The following is a 19,424-nucleotide window of genomic DNA, read 5'->3' as shown; positions in this document are numbered from 1 at the left end:
CAGGTTTTCTGTACTTCTCGTTATGGGTGCTTATGTAAGAGCACAAATCGTAAATAGGCAGGAAATTAGCGCTAACAGGGAGCATCGGCCGGGCGCATGGTAAACGATAAAGGCGTCGAAAAAATTGGCCTAGAACTGTATTCCAAAATTGTGGTTCGCGTACCACCGGTGGCACGCGAAAGAATTTAGAGGCGTACGTGGCAGAAAAGAAATTACTAACAATGTTTCCGTAGTTCTGTATGTCGTCATATGAACTCTGGTATAAAGACAGTGGAATGAATTAATTGGTTATAATATTGGTTTGATCAGAAACACCCTTTGTGTCTGTATTGTGACATATAGACCAATTGTTATGGAACGACTCGGTAAACAAACCCTCAACAAATACGCAGCCAAAATTAGAGAACCGACGTGGTTTCGGAACGTTGTTCCGAAGAGGATACGGGAATGTTTTGAGGCCGGGCGTGGTCTGATTTCGGCTGGGCTGGGACGGTTGCCTAGACGTACAAGGATTATTTACCATCGCCTTTTTAATTATCGGCATTTGTATTGGTGAGTGAAGAATTGAATATAAGATCTATGGGAAATATATTCCGCAAATTCCATACACGACGACCAAGACTAGAAATGGGATTTATGGATTCATGTATGACCAGCGAGTAACTGTGGCCGCGGCATAGCTCAAGCGGTTAGTCGATGGCTTCCCACCTCGCCGGCCCGGGTTAGATCCCGGCTCTGGTCAAGTGGGATTTGTGGTGGACAAAGTGGCGCTGGAGCAGGTTTTCTCCGAGTAGTTAGGTTTCCCCTACCAATTGCTCCACAATCACCATCACCTATCATCTAGGGCTGGTACAATAGGCAAGAGGTGGCCGCAGTACAAGGGACTTAGTCCCACCCCATTAGCAATTAAAAAAACTGTGCATTTATGAAGACGGTATAAATATTTCAGCATTTTCCCTTTAATGTACGAAGATAGTGTTTACCACATGTTTACAGGATTTACCATATGTTTTAATATCTGGGGGGGGGGGAAACGTGTTGTCCACATAAAGTATTTGGCTTGTGTGTTTTGTATGATTCGCACAGTAAACAGCGATTGTTTCCCAATGGGTGACTAACGCTTTGGGGCTTTTTATTGGAGGCTGGAGTAAACAGCACATCAAATACCGAAGTGCTCCCGCATTCTAGCAGCTCTCATGACGAATAGGAATGACGAAAGATGTAGAAATGAAATTGTCGGCGTCCCTTGTCCAAGTGGGAAGATTTATCAAGGCGCCTTTTGTTCAGAACACGTGCAATTAAATAGGTCACGCACAGGGAAAACGCTTTGTAAACTGTGCAAGTACGATTAGTAATATAGACAGACAAGTTATTTTTTCTTTGTTATATAGAAATGTATCGACAGTTTTTTCTTGTTTCAAGTGACATTAAAAAACTCCGTGGCCTATAGTCAGCAAGGTAACTATCCCTACCGAGCGACCTCCGCATGTCAGCGAAGTTAGTGCCAACTAGGCCGCGCCATAGCTCAAGCGGTTAGTTAGTTATTGGAGAGGATGGGTTTCCCCATGCACTTAGACCTGTATTGGTCCATTGTGCTTCCCTCTATGATTTCTACCAGTCTCTATATCCTGCCGGTACTGGTGCTTACCATCAGTCCCGCCCAGCCAGCGAGACCGGCTCTACTAGCTGAGAGGTATCTATAATGCTTCCCCCATCTACCAAAGATATTAGAGACTGCTGTTGGGCGGGAAACGTCCGTAATTTGGCTCAGTGACCTCATTTGGAGATATGAGGTTCTTTTACATGCCGTAAAGCTACGACACGGGACCCACGGCTTAAAGTCCCTCCCGGAGGACTTATTCCCTGAATGTTTCCGCCCTTAAAAATTCGACGACCTCCGTCGGGTATTTGAACCCGCGTACTACGAGTCATGAGGTGGGAACGTTACCTCTAGACTACGGAGGCCGCTTAGCTCAAGCGGTTAGTCGCTAGATTCCCACCTCGGCGGCCCGGGCTCAAGTCCGGGTCTGGTAAAGTGGGATTTGTGGTGGACAAAGTGGGGCTGGTGCCGGTTTTCTCCAAGTATTTCGGTTTCCTCTGACAGTCTTTATTCCACCAAATTCTCCACCATCATAATCACCCGAGGCAGGCTACAATTGGCCAATCAGTGGCCGGAGTGATGAGTGGACTCGGACTCAACCCCACACTAAGCGAATAATAACAGCCGACAAATTTGCTTCTGCGAAGGAGAATATGGAGTCCTGAATTACAGAACTGTCCTTGGTTAAACTGCAAAGCACGTTATTAAAGAGAAGTCTGCCCATCTTGTGTTTGGCAGGCCGCAAAGGCTGATGTTACGTTCTTAGATGTTCGGGTACAACGTAGATCGCTTCACAGACATGGCGTTTAGGAGACTTGCCAGATGTTAAGTATGACTCATTACGCACTGAGGACTCTCGGTCTATGGTTGTCCTATGTCGCATTTTTCTCTATTATTAATATTTATATTTTACTTTTATTACCCGCCCCCCCTCTGTGGTCTAGTGGTTAGAGTTCCTGGCTACATATCCAGAGGACCAGGGTTTAATTCCCGGCTCTACCAGATTTTTCGGAGTAGTGGGTCTGGAACGGGGTCTACTCAGCCTCATGAGGATAATTGAGGAGCTATTTGAAGGAAATAACGACTCCGGTCTAGAACAGCGACATTAATGGCCGTGGGGATCCATTGCGCTGACCACGCGAGGCACCCTCTATCCGCTAAAGTTGGCACTAACTTCGCCGAGAAGCGGCGGTCGCTCGGTCGGTATAGTTCGCTTGCGGAGTTCATTTTTTTTTATCCGCGTGATATGAGTGATAAGCATAGCAATAATTTACAGGAACCTTCTTCGTCCGCTCGAACTCTGGGATCGTGAGTTCGAATCTCATTCAGGCATGGATGTGCGTGTACGTTTATTCTGTGTGTAAGTACAGGCTTCGCGACTGGCTGATCCTCCGTCAAAAGAGTACTACCAACTGTGTATAGATTAAGAAAGTAAAACAGCTGCTAAGGTCCATAGGAGCTGTAGAGGCATGAATAGAATAGCCTAATCCATAGAAGCCCGTCCACTGAACAAAACAAATGAATCATTAAGAGTTCAGTCATTAAGTGTTCTATCGAGTCACGGTCTGTTAGTTTGTTGCACGGACAGGCCCTCGTGGAGCGATCTAGGAATTATTCCCCTAAGCTCATTTTATATTTCCGATTGTTAATCCTGCAAACCTGATTCAGGAGGAAATTAAGAGGAGATTGAACTCCGGTAATGCTTGCTACCATTCAGTCCAGAACCTTTTGTCTTCTCGTCTGCTGGCCAAAAAATAAAAATTAGAATATACAAAACTATAATTTTGCCTGTGGTTCTGTATGGGTGTGAAACTTTATCTCTGACATTAAGGAAGGAACGTAGACTGAGGGTGTTGAGGAGAATATTTGGACCGAAGAGAGATGAAGTGACAGGAGGTTGGAGAAACCTGCATAATGAGGAACTTCATAACTCGTACTCTTCTCCAAGTATAATTAGAATGGCCAAGTCAAGGAAGATAAGATGGGCCAGGCATGTAGCTCGAATGGGGGAGAGGAGAAATGCATATAGGATATTGGTGGGAAAAACAGAAGGAAAGGGACCACTGGGAAGACCAAGGCGTAGATGGGCGGACAATATTAAAATGGATCTTAGAGAGATAGGATGCGATGGTATGAATTTGATTGATGTGGCTCAGGATAGGGACCAGTGTAGGGCTCTTGTGAACACGGTAATGAACCTTCTTGTTCAATAAAATGCTGGGAAATTCTTGAGTAGATGCAGATTTGGCTTCTCCTCAAGAAGGGCTCGGCTCCGTGAGTAAGTAAATAAGTAACTGTTCCGTACTCTTCTCTTTTTCGTCTTTTACAAGGCACTGGTTCCAAAGAAAATTCTGGTCATACGGTTTCTTACTTATTTGCGCATTCCTTGGCTCTGTAGTCCTCTAAGAAACTTGGCTAAGTCCGTTCTCTTCTATTATTGGCCCCGATCTCTTCACTTTCATCCCTCGGAAGTCATTCTTTACATCTTTTTGAAGTAGAGAGATACAAAGCGTTGTTTTCCTAACCTTTGTATAGCCATGTCTGTAAATTATTCGCCCGGTATACATCGTTACAGCCTGTAACTTGTGTTATTTATTGAGGTGAAATTATTAGTCACACACCCAACCCAGAACATTGTAATGTTTCGAAGTTTTACTGATATTTAAATTGATGAGAAAATCTTAAGATTTCTTGTTTTGCCCGAAACGAATCTTTCGTTAAGTAGATTATGTACTTCGATGCTTGGGATGATTGATAATCCGGTGGTTATGAACCGGGCTTCGAATCGATCTTTCAGAGTCGTAAAATTAGACCGTCACCACAACATAAATAGTCATCTTGCATTTGAAAATAATAGGTATGATTATATAACTTATTTTTTGATTATGTAACTGAGTATGTGAAAGTCAAAGTCACATTGCTACTGACGGTCAGTCAGTCAGTCAGTAATTAATTAATGGGGCTCATGACCAGATATTAATTGCTGTTTCACAGTTACAGTCTTGTTTTCGTGGGGGCGCCCTCTCTGGCGAGAGGACGGGTCTATATTTTGTATATGCTGCTGGTCCTTGCCAGCGCAGTTTTTTCAGCCCCGAGTCCCATGGGATTTGCGACCATATTTTACTGTCTCAGATCTGAGACTTCCTTTTTCGTCGCCTCATACGACTCGCAGGGTCACGGTGGAGGTATTCGACCCCTCTAAAGGAGTATGCTACATGTTTCGACCTATTTATAGGTCATCATCAGGCATGTTCCAAAAGAAGCAGAGACTAACTTTCTTGAATTGGGTTATCCTGATATGGAGTCATATTATGCAGTTGGTAGTTGCTGTTATCTGGCGAATATACCTTTCGATAATAGTGTCACGTGTTAGGGGTTTGCGTGACTAATAATAAATGATTCTTGATTAGTTGACCGGATAAATTGGCACTTTGGTTACAAGTATAACAGCTCACAACCAATGATTGCCTAAGACTCGCTACATTCCTTACTGGACTACGAGTGTCTTCTCTTTTCATATGACTGACTTGGCTCTCATTTACGCATCGGTCACTTCTCCATCTTCCGTTGTCCGCTGGTTAACTCCACAGCTGAACACTCAACTCTCTTTATGACGGAATTACAACTGAACAAACTTACAGACTAAAGGAATATGGGTCACAATGTTTTACAGTTCCTCGATTATTCTGTTTCTCTCTATTTATTCGTTGCCACGAGAACGTGCCCACCGAACCTTTGCTCATCAATGGACTATTCTAGCTTGTTATCACGGAAAATTTTGTTAGCCAGCCGTTGAGTAGCAATGGACTGTTCTGGCTTTCAGGCGTCATGTCACAATTTAACAGATGTGTATGCATGTATGTGTATTGATGTTACATGGTTGTTATTAATGATTAAAACTTACATTGGGGATTAATGAAAATGTATTATTAATGTAATGTGTCCAAAAAATTGGAAGATACCTATTTGTGTTGTGTTGACGGTATAAATAACATGAATATTAAACACACAACAGGATGAAACCCATAAAGATCTTTTATAGGCCATTGCTTTACGCTCCAGCCGCTATTTATCCCTGGTACACATTTCTGTTAGAGGCAGAGTCGACCCCAGGGCCGTAGTGCTATTGGAAGGTTTAGGTAAATTTGAAAAATCCAACGACATATGGAATCGAACCCACGATCTTGCGGCTTGTAGCATGGTGCCTCAACCAATTATGCTACCGCATGCCCCCTGACAAAAGGGAATATTTTTTAATTCGCTTAGTGGGGGGTGGAGTCCAGCTGGGTCCTCTCGGCACACGGCGGCCACTGATTGGCCTATTGTACCTGCCCCGGGTGATTATGATGATGTAGAATTTGGTGGAATGAAGATTGGAAGGGGAGACAGAAGTCCTCGGAGGAAACCGGCCTCAGCGCCACTTTGTCCACCACAAATCCCACTTCACCAGACCCGGGCTCGAACCCGGGCCGCCGTAGTGGGAATCCAGCGACTAACCGCTTGAGTTATCTCGCGGCCTGACAGGAAGGATACTTAACGCTTAATGCGCGGGAGATGAATATTTTGGGGAAAGTGTTAGGACAAATTACTGAAGAAGGCCTTTACAGCCAAGAACTGAGGGAAGTGCATAAAACCAAATCTGTTAGCAGATATTGAAAAGAGAAAGTCGGGGTGATGTAGCCTGTAATTAGAGTGGCTAACAAAATTTTGGAAAGAGAGATGAAGTGACAGGAGGTCGGAGAAAACTGCATAATGAGGAGCTTCATAACTTGTACTCTTCTCCAAGTGTAATTAGAATGATCAAGTCAAGGAGGATGAGGTGGATAAGGCATGTAGCACGAATGGGGGAGACGAGGAATGCATATAGGATATTGGTGGGAAAGCCAGAAGGAAAGAAACCACTCGGAAGACCAAGGCGTAAGTGGGTGGACGATATTAAAATAGATCTTAGAGATATATGATGGGATGGTATGGATTGGATTGATATGGCTCAGGATTGGGACCAGTGGAGGGGTCTTGTGAACACGGTAATGAAAATGCCCCAAAATGCTGGGAAATTCTTGAGTAGCTGCAGAATTGGCTTCTGCTCAAGAAGGTCTCAGCTCAGTAAGTAAAAAAATTTGGAAATAATTCAGAAGGTAGAAAGAACCTGAGAAGCCCCAGACTGAGATGGGAGAAAAATATTGAGAGTGATTTACGAGAGCTGGAAGTGAAGCGATGGAAGGAAAAGGCAAATACTAAGGAAGAGTGGACATCTGTCACGAAGGAGACCCAGTTTCTGGGAGGACCACAGAGCCCAACAGTAAGAAGTAAGTAAATACATGAACGGTTTTCTTTGTTGCAGGTTAATGGTCACTCCAGCTCTAGCAGTGCTAATATACAAAGCGTTGTTGGTGAAGCACTGAAGAAGACCGTAAGTAAACTGTTTTATTTTAATGAGTAGATATCAGAATGATTGAAAAATTGCAGCGTGAGCTGTAGATTAAATTCCCTTATATGCATGTATCATATTGGTGGGAAAGCCATAAGGAAAGAGACCACTAGGTAGACAAAAAGTCGAGGGGTGGATAATATTAAAATGGATCTTAGATAGGGTGGGGTCTTATGGACAAGATCCATCTGGCTTAGGACAGGGAACAGTGGAGAGCTCTTGTGAACACGGTAGTAAAACTTCTGCTTCCATAAAATGGTGCATATTTCTTGAGCAGCTGAGCAACTGGCGACTTCTGAAAAGGGCTCAGTTAGTTACGTGAGTCTTCATTTTTCATACCGTACGATGCGTCAGTTAGTAACGGACAAGCTTATTCATCTGCCAAAAGTGTTATTAGAGTTTCCTTGGATATGTTCTCGTATTTGTTTTGAAAGCAATCGGAAATTGATCAGATGTGAGGTTCTCTGAGCTATGATGCCGCGCAGTCTGGTAGAAGTTTACTGACGTTCCTCCGAAGTGTCATCTTCTACCAAACTGCACGACGTCTCATCGCAGATTGGAAGCTGCATATACTTTTTATTTTCCCTTTATTGCAGGGGAGACGCCGTAGGGTAGTTGGTTGAGGAACTATGGTACAAGCCGGAAGGTCGCGGGTTCAAACCCCGATGAGATCATTGCATTTTTAAATTAACGTAATTCTTTCAGCAGCATTATGGCCCTGGTGTCGACTCAGCCTCTAAGAGAAATGAGTACTAGGAAGATTTCTGGGGGTTGAAGGGCGGCCGGCGCGTAAGACTGACAACCTCACCGCCGTCTGTGAGCCGGCTGTCTAGTAAAAATGTGTGAGCCTCGATCTCTCACAATCCTATGGGCCTCCACGGTCTGTTACAGGGATAAATTTACCTCTTTACTGTTCATATTTTCCTTTTATTTTCTCAGTCTCTACTGCACAGTTCTCACATAGCTGTCCCTCAGTTTGCTTGTAGTGGGATAAGTTAGGTGTTGGCGCGTCTGCCTTTTTGGATATTGTGTTACCATTTAATTAATTTCTCATTTACAGTGGCAATATCACAGTGACAGGAAGATTCATTTTAGGTAGTTTCCATGCTTCTAGGGTGTTAGGAAAATACAAATAGGCCTGTGAGTTAAAGACCGAATTCAAAGATGGAACATTATGATAGCGAAGCAAGAGTAAAGTCTCGGATATCTATGCGACTTATAAAGGCACATCACGGGGTTCAACAGAAGTGAAAGTGTCCATTTGCCTTCAGTGCCAAGCCATTCGAAATATACCCAGATAAGAAATGACTGTCGGGAAGGTAAGGCGCAGGCGCAGAACCAGGTAAATCAGTCTCTTAATCTTTGCCCTGCGTGAAAAAGTATTATGTGTTACTCTGCGTTTTAAATATATTAACGTGCCCTGCTTGTTCATATTTCTGGAAACATGTTAAAAGAAAACTCCCTGGCTTCAGTCATCAAGCGAACTATACCGACCGAGCGACCGCCGCTTGTCGGCGAAGTTAGTGCCAACTTTAGTGGATAGAGGGTGTCGCGTGGTCAGCGCAACGGATCCCCACGGCCGTTAATCTCGGTTTTCTAGACCGGAGCAGCTATTTCCTTGAAATAGCGCCTCAGTTATCTTCACGAGGCTGAGTGGACCCCGTTCCAGACCCATTACTTCTCAGAAAATCTGATAGCGCCGGGAATAGAACCCGGGACGTCTGGATCTATAGCCAGGAACTGTGACCACTAAACCACAGAGGCGGTCTCTGGGAACATCTTAGTATAATTTATTAAAACACAATGGTTCCCGCATTAGAGATTATGGGTCTGCCGCCTCCGAAGAAGAGAAGGAATTTTTTGCCCCCAGCCTTATGCCACGAGATACGACAGAACCGCAAACACGGCCACAATACATCTTCCTTAGAAGTTCGTGTTGATGCTGTTGTGGTGGCCACACTGGTGGCAAACCCGCGCACAATTCCTTTGAGCGTCAGTGCAGCGCGGACGGGGTATAAAATCGACAAGTTTCGTTGTAAGCTGTTATCGTTTATTTTTTGTTGTTTGAAACTTGAAATGGGGGCCGTTATAGGCCAGAAAACATTCGAACGCGATTTAAATAAGCAAATTCTCAAGGAAAAAAAATAGAAATTCTTAACAAACAAATCAAATTATTACTGTAGGATTCTGACGATGGTGTATAACACACTGATATATTGGGTTTTCGTACTTTATCCATCGTCCTGGTTTTTAAGATAACTAATAAAAACACGACGTTTCGGAAACTGGATCTGTTTCCGTCCTCAGGTGAAGGAAAACACTAGCAATCCAGCGATTGAGGCTAGCTCTTTCTAACGGACCCAACAGAATAGGTGTTTTCCTTCACCTGAGGACGGAAACAGATCCAGTTTCCGAAACGTCGTGTTTTTATTAGTTATCTTAAAAACCAGGACGATGGATAAAGTCCGAAAACCCAATATATCAGGGCAAATCAAATCATTTATAACGAATAGATATGTTTCCTCTCTATAAAATGCAGACAAGAGCAGAGTTCGTTCGTGGCTTCAGTGACGTCTTCAGAATGAATTTTAGGAAGCTTTTGGTAAACAGTTAAAGGATGCCACACGCACGGAAACTGAATAGAGGCTTGCTTTTCAGCCTTCAACATTGACAGAGCCACGCAGCCGTTCATACAGAAGAAATATATTGAATTCGGAATGGCTACAGACAAAATATCCGTTCTTAAGCAACGTGGATTTTGACGAGAAGCGTAAACCTCCTTATATCTCCAGTAAGATGTGTGAGGTGCACGAATAAGACACTAAGAACGGGATCATTCTTTTGGCGGGTGTTATTAGCGTCGAAAGCAAGCAAAGTGTAGAACTCTCAATGTTCATTTGGAATCGAAGGATCATGAGACCGCAGCTGGCCACCTCTGTGGTCTAGTGGTCAGAGTTCCTGCTACAGATCCAGAAGTCCCTGGTTCGATTCCCAGCGCTACCAGATTTTCTGAGAAGCAGTGAGCCTGGAACGGGATCCTCTCAGCCTCGTGAGGATAATTGAGGAGCTGTTTCAAGTAAATAGCGGCTCCGGTCTAGAAAATCGAGATTAACGGCTGTGGGGATTCATTTCGCTGACCAAGTGATACCCTCTATCCGCAAAAGTTGGCACTAACTTCGCCGATAAGTTGCGTTCGCTCGGTCGGTATAGTTCTCTTGCGGACTACAGACTACGGAGTATCAGGCCGCAGCTGGAGTAGCTGCAAGACTGATAGAAACACTTATTGCTCAGTTGTGGCCAACGCGCTCATTACCGACGTTGCAAGTATAATCCAACCAGTCCTAGCTAAGTATCTATTCTATTCGATTATCGCTGTGCAGCCCTTTGTTGGGCCTTGGCCGCTTCTTCAGGTTCTTAATCTATACACAGACGGTGGGATTCCTTGGACGGGTGATCAGCCGTCGCAAGTCTTCTCTAGTTCTCTGCCTACACACAGAACAATACAAACACAGAATAAACGCTCACAGACATCCATGCATCGAGTGGGATTCGAACCCATGACCCTAGTGTTTGAGCGGTCGAAGACTGTTCATGCCTTAGACTTCGTGGTCACTGTGATTGAGAAAGTAAAACAATCTCCACAAAAGGCCATGGGGGCCCATAGCGTTGTGAGAGGTCGAGGCTCCCACATTTTCTCTAGACAATCGGCTCAGAGATGGCGGTGAGGTCAGCCTTATGCCTCGGCCGCCCTTTACTCCCGAGAAAGATTCCTGGTACTAATTTCTATTAGAGGCTAAGTGTCCATAGTACGGATGGAAGTATTAGGTTAAATAAAAAATCCAGCAACTTCGTCGGTAACCGAAGCCGCGACCTTCCGGCTTGTGGCATAGTGCCTCAACCAAGTACGCCACCGCGTGCCCTGGTTCAGCTATGCCCTTACAGATATTCTGTTGGAAGTAGTTTGCTAGATAGAAATGAAAATTGTGCAGCTCTTAGAAGGGTTGTTTGCGTCGCCCTTGAAATCGATGGTGGCGCGGGTCGGTAAGGACAATAAGGTAATCTTTTTAGCTCGTCCAGAGAGAATGTCGAGGCGAGACCTGGCTTGCCTTCATCGGACCGATACAATCTGAAGATATATCGGAAGCTGCTTTGGAAACCTGTTAGTCGACCTGAGCGTCGCCTAAGGTGTTAATTGCTATTAGAGCAGACGGCGAAGCTGCCAATACGGGACGCACAGGCAAACTCCGGAAGTTCTCGATGATCAATGGGCATGGTTTAATGACGATGTAATGTTGGTATAGTCGATCATATTTGGAAATTGAAGTTGGGCCTGATTTGAAACAGTGGTTGAAGAGCGTTTTCTGGTTTAGCGAAGTATTTTGAAACAACAACTTCAAAATTGGAGAGAGGGAAATTGCACGACCTTCTTCAAGGATTCTGAGCGTTTCTTAGGTGTTTCGTGGTCGGGTTTGCTGAACACCTGATGAATCTTACGTCGCCACTTTGACGCAGAAATATTTGGGTACATTGGACTGATTCGACCAGTGGATAGAGACGACCTATCTTCGTAACAAATTACATTAACAGTTGGTGTCGATTGATTTTTTACAGTCTCACGTGCAATGCGGTGTTCTATAAAATTTATTAAAATGTATTCACTTTAAAAGTCCATAACTACATGTTTGGTCAATACCCCGTGTGGAGACGGGGTCGAATACCTCCACCGTGACCCTGCGAGTCGTAGGAGGCGACAAAAAGGGAAGTCTCACATTTGAGACAGTAAAATATGGTCGCGAGTCCCAAGGGTCTCGGATCCGAGAAAGACTGCGCTGGCAAAGCCAGCAACACATAAGAAAGAGAGACCCGTTCTCTCGTCAGAGAGGGCGCCCCACAAAAACAAGACCGTAAGTGTGAAACAGTAATAAATACACCAAGACTTACTGACTGACTGCCTGATCGACCGTCAGTCGCAGTGTGACTTGGACTTGGTCTTGGACTACATGTTTCGACCATTGTGGTCATCATCAGGTGTTAAAATTATTTGGCGAGGAAAGTGCTGTCTTTTGTTGTTGCTTATGTTGTTGGATTGTGTTCTCCAATGCATTCGAGAACAAGACACGCAGCACAACACACAACAAAAGAGAACACAACCCAACAACATAACCAGCAACAGAAGACAGAAGTTTCCTCGCCCCATAATTTTAACACCTGATGATGACCAACATTAGTCGAAACATGTAGTGATGGGCTTTTAAACTGAATAACTTTTAATAAATTTTATAGAACATAGTGTTGCACGTGACACTGTACTGTCTTCGCTCGCTTGGAAGCCGGGATCGTGGGTTCGGATCTGTTTCCTGTGAGGTACGAACTGAATTCTTATATATTATTCTTATACACTGCCGGTCACAGTAGCCGAGCGGTCTAAGGCATGTACTGTCTTCGCTCGCCCGGAAACCGGCATCGTGGGTTCGGATCTGTTTCCTGTGAGGTACGAACTGAATTCTTATATATTATTCTTATACACTGCCGGTCACAGTAGCCGAGCGGTCTAAGGCATGTACTGTCTTCGCTCGCCCGGAAACCGGCATCGTGGTTTCGAATCCCACACAAGGCATGGATGTTTGGTGTGTGTATGCATTTATTCTGTGTTTGTGTTCTTCTGTGTCTAGGTAGAGGCCTTGCGACGAGCTGATCGCCCGTCCAAGGTGTCCTACCGTCTGTAAGAATGATAATGAAACCGAAAGATCAGCCTTATGGTCCAAAGTGGTAGCAAGAGGAGAGAAAAGAACATCCTGATATGTGCCGGCGTATGAACTGCGGGAGATCGCGTGCTGTCCGGCGCGTATGCTTAATATCAACAGTGGCCCTGTACCTCAGGGCGACGAAGAGAGACAGATATCCTCCACCAACGACAAAAATGACATCTGCAAATGTGGCCGCGGAAGCAGAGCAGCGATAAGAGTCGCAGTATACTACCTCCGTATGTCTGTAGTACTGTAAGGCAAGGGCCACACGAGCGCACAAAATGCGTCCGTTGTAACGTACGTCGTGACGTCTGTTGTAGAAATAAACAAGAGAGTCGAATGCTAAGCTTTCTTCTGGCTCCATTGCAGACAATAACTACACTCCAGTCGTTGTTTACATTCCCTACAGTACGGACAATACTTTGTAGGATGAGGCACCGACAAAACAATTAATATTAACATCTACATCACGAGCCTCCTATACAATCTTATATACAAAAAGAAAAGAAAATATAGAATATTCCAATTTGTCCTTGGGAACGTACGAAATTACAAAACCAACGACTGATTCGATGTTATAAAACATCAATTAAAATTTTATTCTTGTTTTACAATATAATTTCTGTTTTATATAATCTGATTATTTGTATTATTTACGTCAAATGTTTTATATGATTAATAGTATTATTGTATCCAGTTTAATAGTACTGCAATTCAATGGTGTATATAAGTTTAACCATGTATTTGCCTGATAATGGCTATTGATAGCCGAAACATGTAGCAGAGCCTAGCTGGACATTGACCTTGATATTTGTTGTGTTGTGACGGTTAATAAAGAGCTTGTGTATTGTAACACAACAGGATGCATGAAATTGAAATTACACACCTCATTCTGCAACTGTGTGGTGTCCTCAGCAACGTCCGTCATAAAGTATGTTCGTTGCAACGGACGTACTTCGTGCGCTCATGTGGCCCCCGCCTAACGTTCAAGAAGATAACAAATTTTCATGGATGTTTTTTTTTTATTGACAATTTTCAATTCCTAAAGTAAATGATCATCGCCCATTGGTTGAATTGATTCTCGGCAAGAAAACGCTGAGGTTGATTACATTTTTTTTTCTTGGCACTACAGCCCCAGTGGGCCTAGGCCTACCTCCATGAACTTCTCCGTTCACTTCGGTTTTTCTAGATCTTACACATTCGGTAGGACTCCTTGGGCGGGTGATCAGCTCGTCGCAAGGCCTCTACCTGTATACAAACACAGAAAAACGCACACACACAAACTAAACATCCATGCCCTGAGTGGGATTCGAACCCATAATCCCGGCTTCCGAGCGAGTGAAGACAGTACATGCCTTGGACCGCTCGGCTACCGTGACCGGCTGATTACATTTAACTGTGTGTAATTACTGGATTGTAATTAAGGAAGCACCATAAATAGACGTAACGAATTACGGCAGGAAAATCTCTATTAAACTTTCGCAAACTCGTTTCTTGTGCTTCAGGCATGTTACAGAAATTGCATGTTTTAATTTTAGGAAAATGTCCTCATCACACCGAAGTTAATTTTCCCACTGTAATCAGACAGACTCGCTTCGTCAGATGGGTACAACAGAAGAACCAGTGAACTCAGGATTGTATGTGGTTTTGGATGGTTTAGGAACAGAAAATTACGATTCACATCCTCCTACTACAGGGAAAAGGGAACTAAGACACAACCGAACTTCGTAGCGGCCCATTACTAGGCAACGATTCGGTAAACAAGTTCCTGCGAGGACAGATTCTTCGTAAAAAGTCCTTTGCTAGGTTAAGCAACGACAGATGAGGTCGTTTTCTGTGTGGTCGATGCCAGACAACAGTAGAACAGCGGTGTTATGCGATCCGTTTCAAGCAACGAAACTATATAAACACGTCTACAATAATAGTGTTTTCCGTGGGGTCTGTGCAGAGTATTTGTAAGAGAAGTGAATTCAGATGCCCCTTTTGTATATGCTCCTGGCCCGTCAGAGAGGGCTCTCCACAAAAACAAGACCGTATTATTTTTTATTGCTAGTGGAGTGGGACTAAGTCCCTTGTACTGCGGCCACTTCTGACCTATTGTACCAGCCCCAGATGATAGGTGAGGGTGATTGTGGAGCAATTGGTGGAATGAAGATTGGAAGGGGAAACCGAAGTACTCGGAGAAAACGTGCCCCAGCGCCACTTTGTCCACCACAAATGCCACTTGACCATACCCGGGATCGAACCCGGGTCGCCGCGGTGGGAAGCCAGCGACTAACCGCTTGAGCTATAGTGCGGCCTCATTGATTATATAAGTGATATAACTTTTTAGTTAAACTTTCATATTCCATAAGCAGTTTTATTTTATTATTTCCGGTTTGAAAATTACAGGCCACGGAAACCTCGATAGTAATTTAGAATCACTCTGTAGATAGCCTGATGACAGTTGGCAGCATTGAGCCCTGTGACATGACATGCCGATACACTGCGCAACCCGGCCTTGGACGCAGTGAGGGCAGTGAGTAAGCTGCAGTGGAGCAAAGAACATGGATGCGCTACTTTCGTTTTGCACCAAAGAAGAGTGAAGGGCCGTGGTTCGTTTCTATGGGCAGAAGGTGTTAAATTGATTGAGATTCACACACGTGTAGTGTTCTGTAATAGGACGTTGCAGGTAAACGACTATGTATGCGGTTAATTCGTGCAACGAGTGTACCATATATCTCGAAACAGCATATATCGAAGTTAAAGATCGATGGGGAAAACTGCAATTCAGCCATTATATCTTGGAACATTTGTCAGAAAACTTAATTTTTACATTTAAAATACGTTTTAACTGTGTAAATATATAGAAATATAAAGAAGTAATGTAAAACAACTAAGGTAAAACACGTTTATTAAATAAATGAGCTTGAATACGAGTGAAAAATGGATATTCTACTTTCTAGAAAAAAAATATTTGTCAAACGTCATTTTGAACAGATGTAGCCCTCTGTTTCTCTATGTACAATTTACGATAGCAGTTAATTCTGGTTTCTAGGGTTCGGCGAACTAGCATGCTTCTGTCCATTCTAGGGTCTAAGTCCATAATTTAACAAGTTTCCGAATTTCGAAACGTCTGCACCTCTTCTGCTCTTTCTCGCCATAGTGACGCTGTTACTGTCACCGAGTGGCTATGAAGGCAAAGTCAGGGTCCTTTCCAGTGACGCTAATTTCTTCAGTAACAGCGTCAACTCGATATTCGAAGCCACAAAAGTCATTTGCGCAGTAAAGCAGAATATATTTCCACACAGCTCTCATTATATTAGCCATAACTTCTTCCCTTGACTCATAAATATTTCCAGTGTCTTGCCTAATGTTAAAATTCTTCCAGAATTCAAGGTAAATTGTTCACCCCCTTCGTATTTTTTTTATTGCTAGTGGGGTGGGACTAAGTCCCTTGTACTGCGGCCATTTCTGGTCTATTGTACCAGCCCCAGATGAAATGTGAGGGTGATTGTGGAGCAATTGGTGGAATGAAGATTGGCAGGGGAAACTGAAGCACTCTGAGAAAACCTGCCCCAGCGCCACTTTGTCCACCACAAATTCCACTTGATGAGACCCGGGATCGAACCCGGGCCTGCTCGGTGGGAAACCAGCTAATAACCGCTTGAGCTATGCCCCCCCCCTCCCGTCGTAGATTGCATTGCTTGCTCAAAAGTTCTTCATAGTTGAAGCCTTGAAAGTTGAAATTGTTGTGCATTGTCTGTATCAAAGACATACTCGTAGTGTTCGGAGGTAAAAATACAACTTTCACGTTCTTACATAGGCCATTCAACGCATTAGGATGGTCGGGGGCATTGTCATGAACTAAAAGGGATGTAAATGTAAGATTATTTTGCTTGCAGTAGTTTTCGACTGCTGGACAAAAATAACTCTTAAACCATTCTTCAGACAAAGCTTGCGTGACCCATGACTTTTTATTTTGGCGCCAAATTACAGGCAGTGATGCTTTGTTGCAGTCTCTTGAAGCCCGCCGATTAAATAGGCGTAAGTTTTAATTTGAAATCCCTTTCAGCGATTTCCCTCAACAGAAGAGTTAAGCGGCCTTTTTTGGAGGCTTTGTAACCACGTCGCGACTCTTCATTTTTAACTAAGAAAGCTGTAGACATTCTTTTCCAATAAAGGCCAGTTTCGTCATCGTTAAAAATTTCGCGGTCATCATATGTTTCTCATTTTTTTAAGCATGCGTTAAATTGGCTGCTGCATCGCCGCTTGCCATGTTAACTTGACCTTATGCATTTCAGTTCGAGCTTTAAACTTTTCAAACCACCCTGTGCTGGCAGAAAATATCTTGTTGTCCCCTTTGAAAATGTTTTCTTTGAGTAATGAAAACAGGCTAAGTGCTTTTACCGTTATGTTGTTGGTATTCTTTTTATTGCTCTTGGGGTGGGACTAAGTCCCTTGTACTGCGGCCACTTCTGGCCTATTGTACCAGCCCCAGATGATAGGTGAGGGTGATTGTGGAGCAATTGGTGGAATGAAGATTGGCAGGGGAAACCGAAGTACTCGGAGAAAACCTGCCCCAGCGCCACTTTGTCCACCACAAATCCCACTTGACCAGACCCGGGATCGAACCCGGGCCGCAGCGGTGGGAAACCAGCGACTAACCGCTTGAGCTATGGCGCGGCCATGTTGGTAATTAAGTAAGTAGGTAAGTAAAGGTATCCCTGTAACAGGCCATGGAGGCCCATAGGGTTGTGAGATGTTGAGGTTCCCACATTTTGTAGACACTCGGCTCATAGATGGCGGTAAGGCAAACCTTACGCGCCGGCCGCCTTTACCCCCAACAATATTCCTGGTACTCATTTCTGTTAGAAGCTTAGTCGACCCCAGAGCCATAATGGGGCTGGGAGTATTATGTAAATTGAACAAAAAATCAATCTCATCGGAATTCGATCCCGCGACTTTCCGGCTTGTAGCATAGTGCCTCAACCAATTACGCTTCCGCGTGCCCCCGTTTATGTTGTTGGTACCAATTGGAATCCGTTTTTGATTGCATTCTTCCAGCCAAAGATACTTCCATTTCGACCTGAACATAACTACGTTCGTATTGCACTGTATACTGAAAGATGTTGCAACTTTACCTCGTTCTGTGCATTCCTCAGATCTGGACAGGATCGTCACGCCGGAGGGGAAACTAGTTGAGGCCTTGTACCCTGCTGATACTTGCGAACTATACCGACCGACCGAGCGAGCGAGCTCTGCTTCTCGGCGAAGTTAGTGCCAACTTTAGCGGATAGAGGGTGTCGCGTGGTTAGCGCAACCAATCTTTAATCTCGGTTTTCTAGACCGGAGCCGCTATTTCCTTGAAATAGCTCCTCAGTTATCCTCACGAGGCTGAGTGGACCCCGTTCGAGACCCACTACTTATCAGAAAATCTGGTAGTGCCGGGAATCGAAGACGGACCTCTGGATCTGTAGCCAGGAACTCTGAGCACTAGGCCACACAGGCGGTCAGGTGATTTGTAATGGTGAATGGAAATCATTATCCCTTCTGAAGGAACAAATTTAGTCAGGGTGGCCAGTTCTTGAGCCGAGGTTCGAATCAGGCACCTTCTAGAATGCATACGTTTTACTTGTACTCTAGCGACCTCCGTAGTCTAGGGGTAACGTTCCCACATCATGACTCAAGGTACGCGGGTTCAAACTCGGCGGAGGTCGTGTAATTTTTAAGGGCGAAAAATTCAGAGAACAAGTCCTCCGGGACGGACTTTAAGCCGTGTGTCCCGTGTCGTAGATTTACGGCACATAAAAGAACCTCATGTCTCTAGGAGACCTCTGAGCTAAATTACAGGCCCTTTCCCGCCCAAGCAGTCTCAAATGCCTCTGGTGGATGGGGGAAGCATCAAGGTACCGGGGGCCGACCTCGTTGGCTCTACGGGGGCTGATGGCACGCACCATTACCGGTAGGGTATGGCGACAGTAGAAATTAAAAGGGGGACGCACAACGGACCAATAACTGGTCTAAGTGCATGGGGAAACCCACCCCCTCTCAATACGAATACTTATACTCTAAACCAGCTCTGTATCATGTGATTCCGATCATAGCCACGACCGTTTAAGACTTGTGTTCCCATTTCTGTATATGCCGAGCAGTGTTGGACATTAAGGAGACCCGACTGGCAGGGAGTGGGTTCACTTTGATCTATATACCAAATTGGGGAAACTACCTTCCAACAGTCCAGCCCACCAGCTGGTTTCTGTGCCATTTTATACCTGGTTGCTCCTGATTGTCACTCTCTGACGCTGTTTTCGTACAAGTGAACCTTACGTCGTGTTGGCCGCATCATAGTTAGAGGCTGTCAGTTTTCTTAAAACGTTTCTGTCATTTTCAGGCGAATCTTAGCGAAGCTACATCCCGTAATTCTATAGTATCAACATTACTCATTAACTTAATTATCCATGCTGACTGCATGCCGTACCAGAACACGGCACTCGGTGAGTCTTCGTCACAAAGACTCGTTTTGCAACAGGACTTAACATTTCATTGTATGCTGTAACGTGCAGTGCCCATTGCATATTAACTTAGAATAGCTGAGTTGCATGTTCTACACAGAAGTGGGAAGATTTCCCGATTGAAATAGTAGCTTACATGTTGACTGAAATAC

At 44.3% G+C, this 19,424-nt stretch overlaps 1 protein-coding gene across 1 annotated transcript in view; it reads left to right on the top strand.

Annotated features, from left to right (window-relative positions):
• Nucleotides 1-19,424, top strand: part of LOC111867061 (phosphatidylinositol 3-kinase regulatory subunit alpha) — a 156,012-nt gene that overhangs the window by 84,025 nt on the left and 52,563 nt on the right. Inside the window, exon 2 of the mRNA XM_023856538.2 lies at nucleotides 6,945-7,013. Within this exon, the coding sequence (XP_023712306.1) occupies nucleotides 6,945-7,013 (69 nt within the window). The remainder of the gene's footprint in view (nucleotides 1-6,944; nucleotides 7,014-19,424) is intronic.

The sequence above is a fragment of the Cryptotermes secundus genome, unplaced genomic scaffold, assembly GCF_002891405.2.
Source record: "Cryptotermes secundus unplaced genomic scaffold, Csec_1.0 scaffold176, whole genome shotgun sequence".
NCBI classification, from domain to species: domain Eukaryota; kingdom Metazoa; phylum Arthropoda; class Insecta; order Blattodea; family Kalotermitidae; genus Cryptotermes; species Cryptotermes secundus.
Note: the sequence above shows the minus strand (reverse complement) of the source record. Positions and strands in the feature narration are given on the sequence as shown.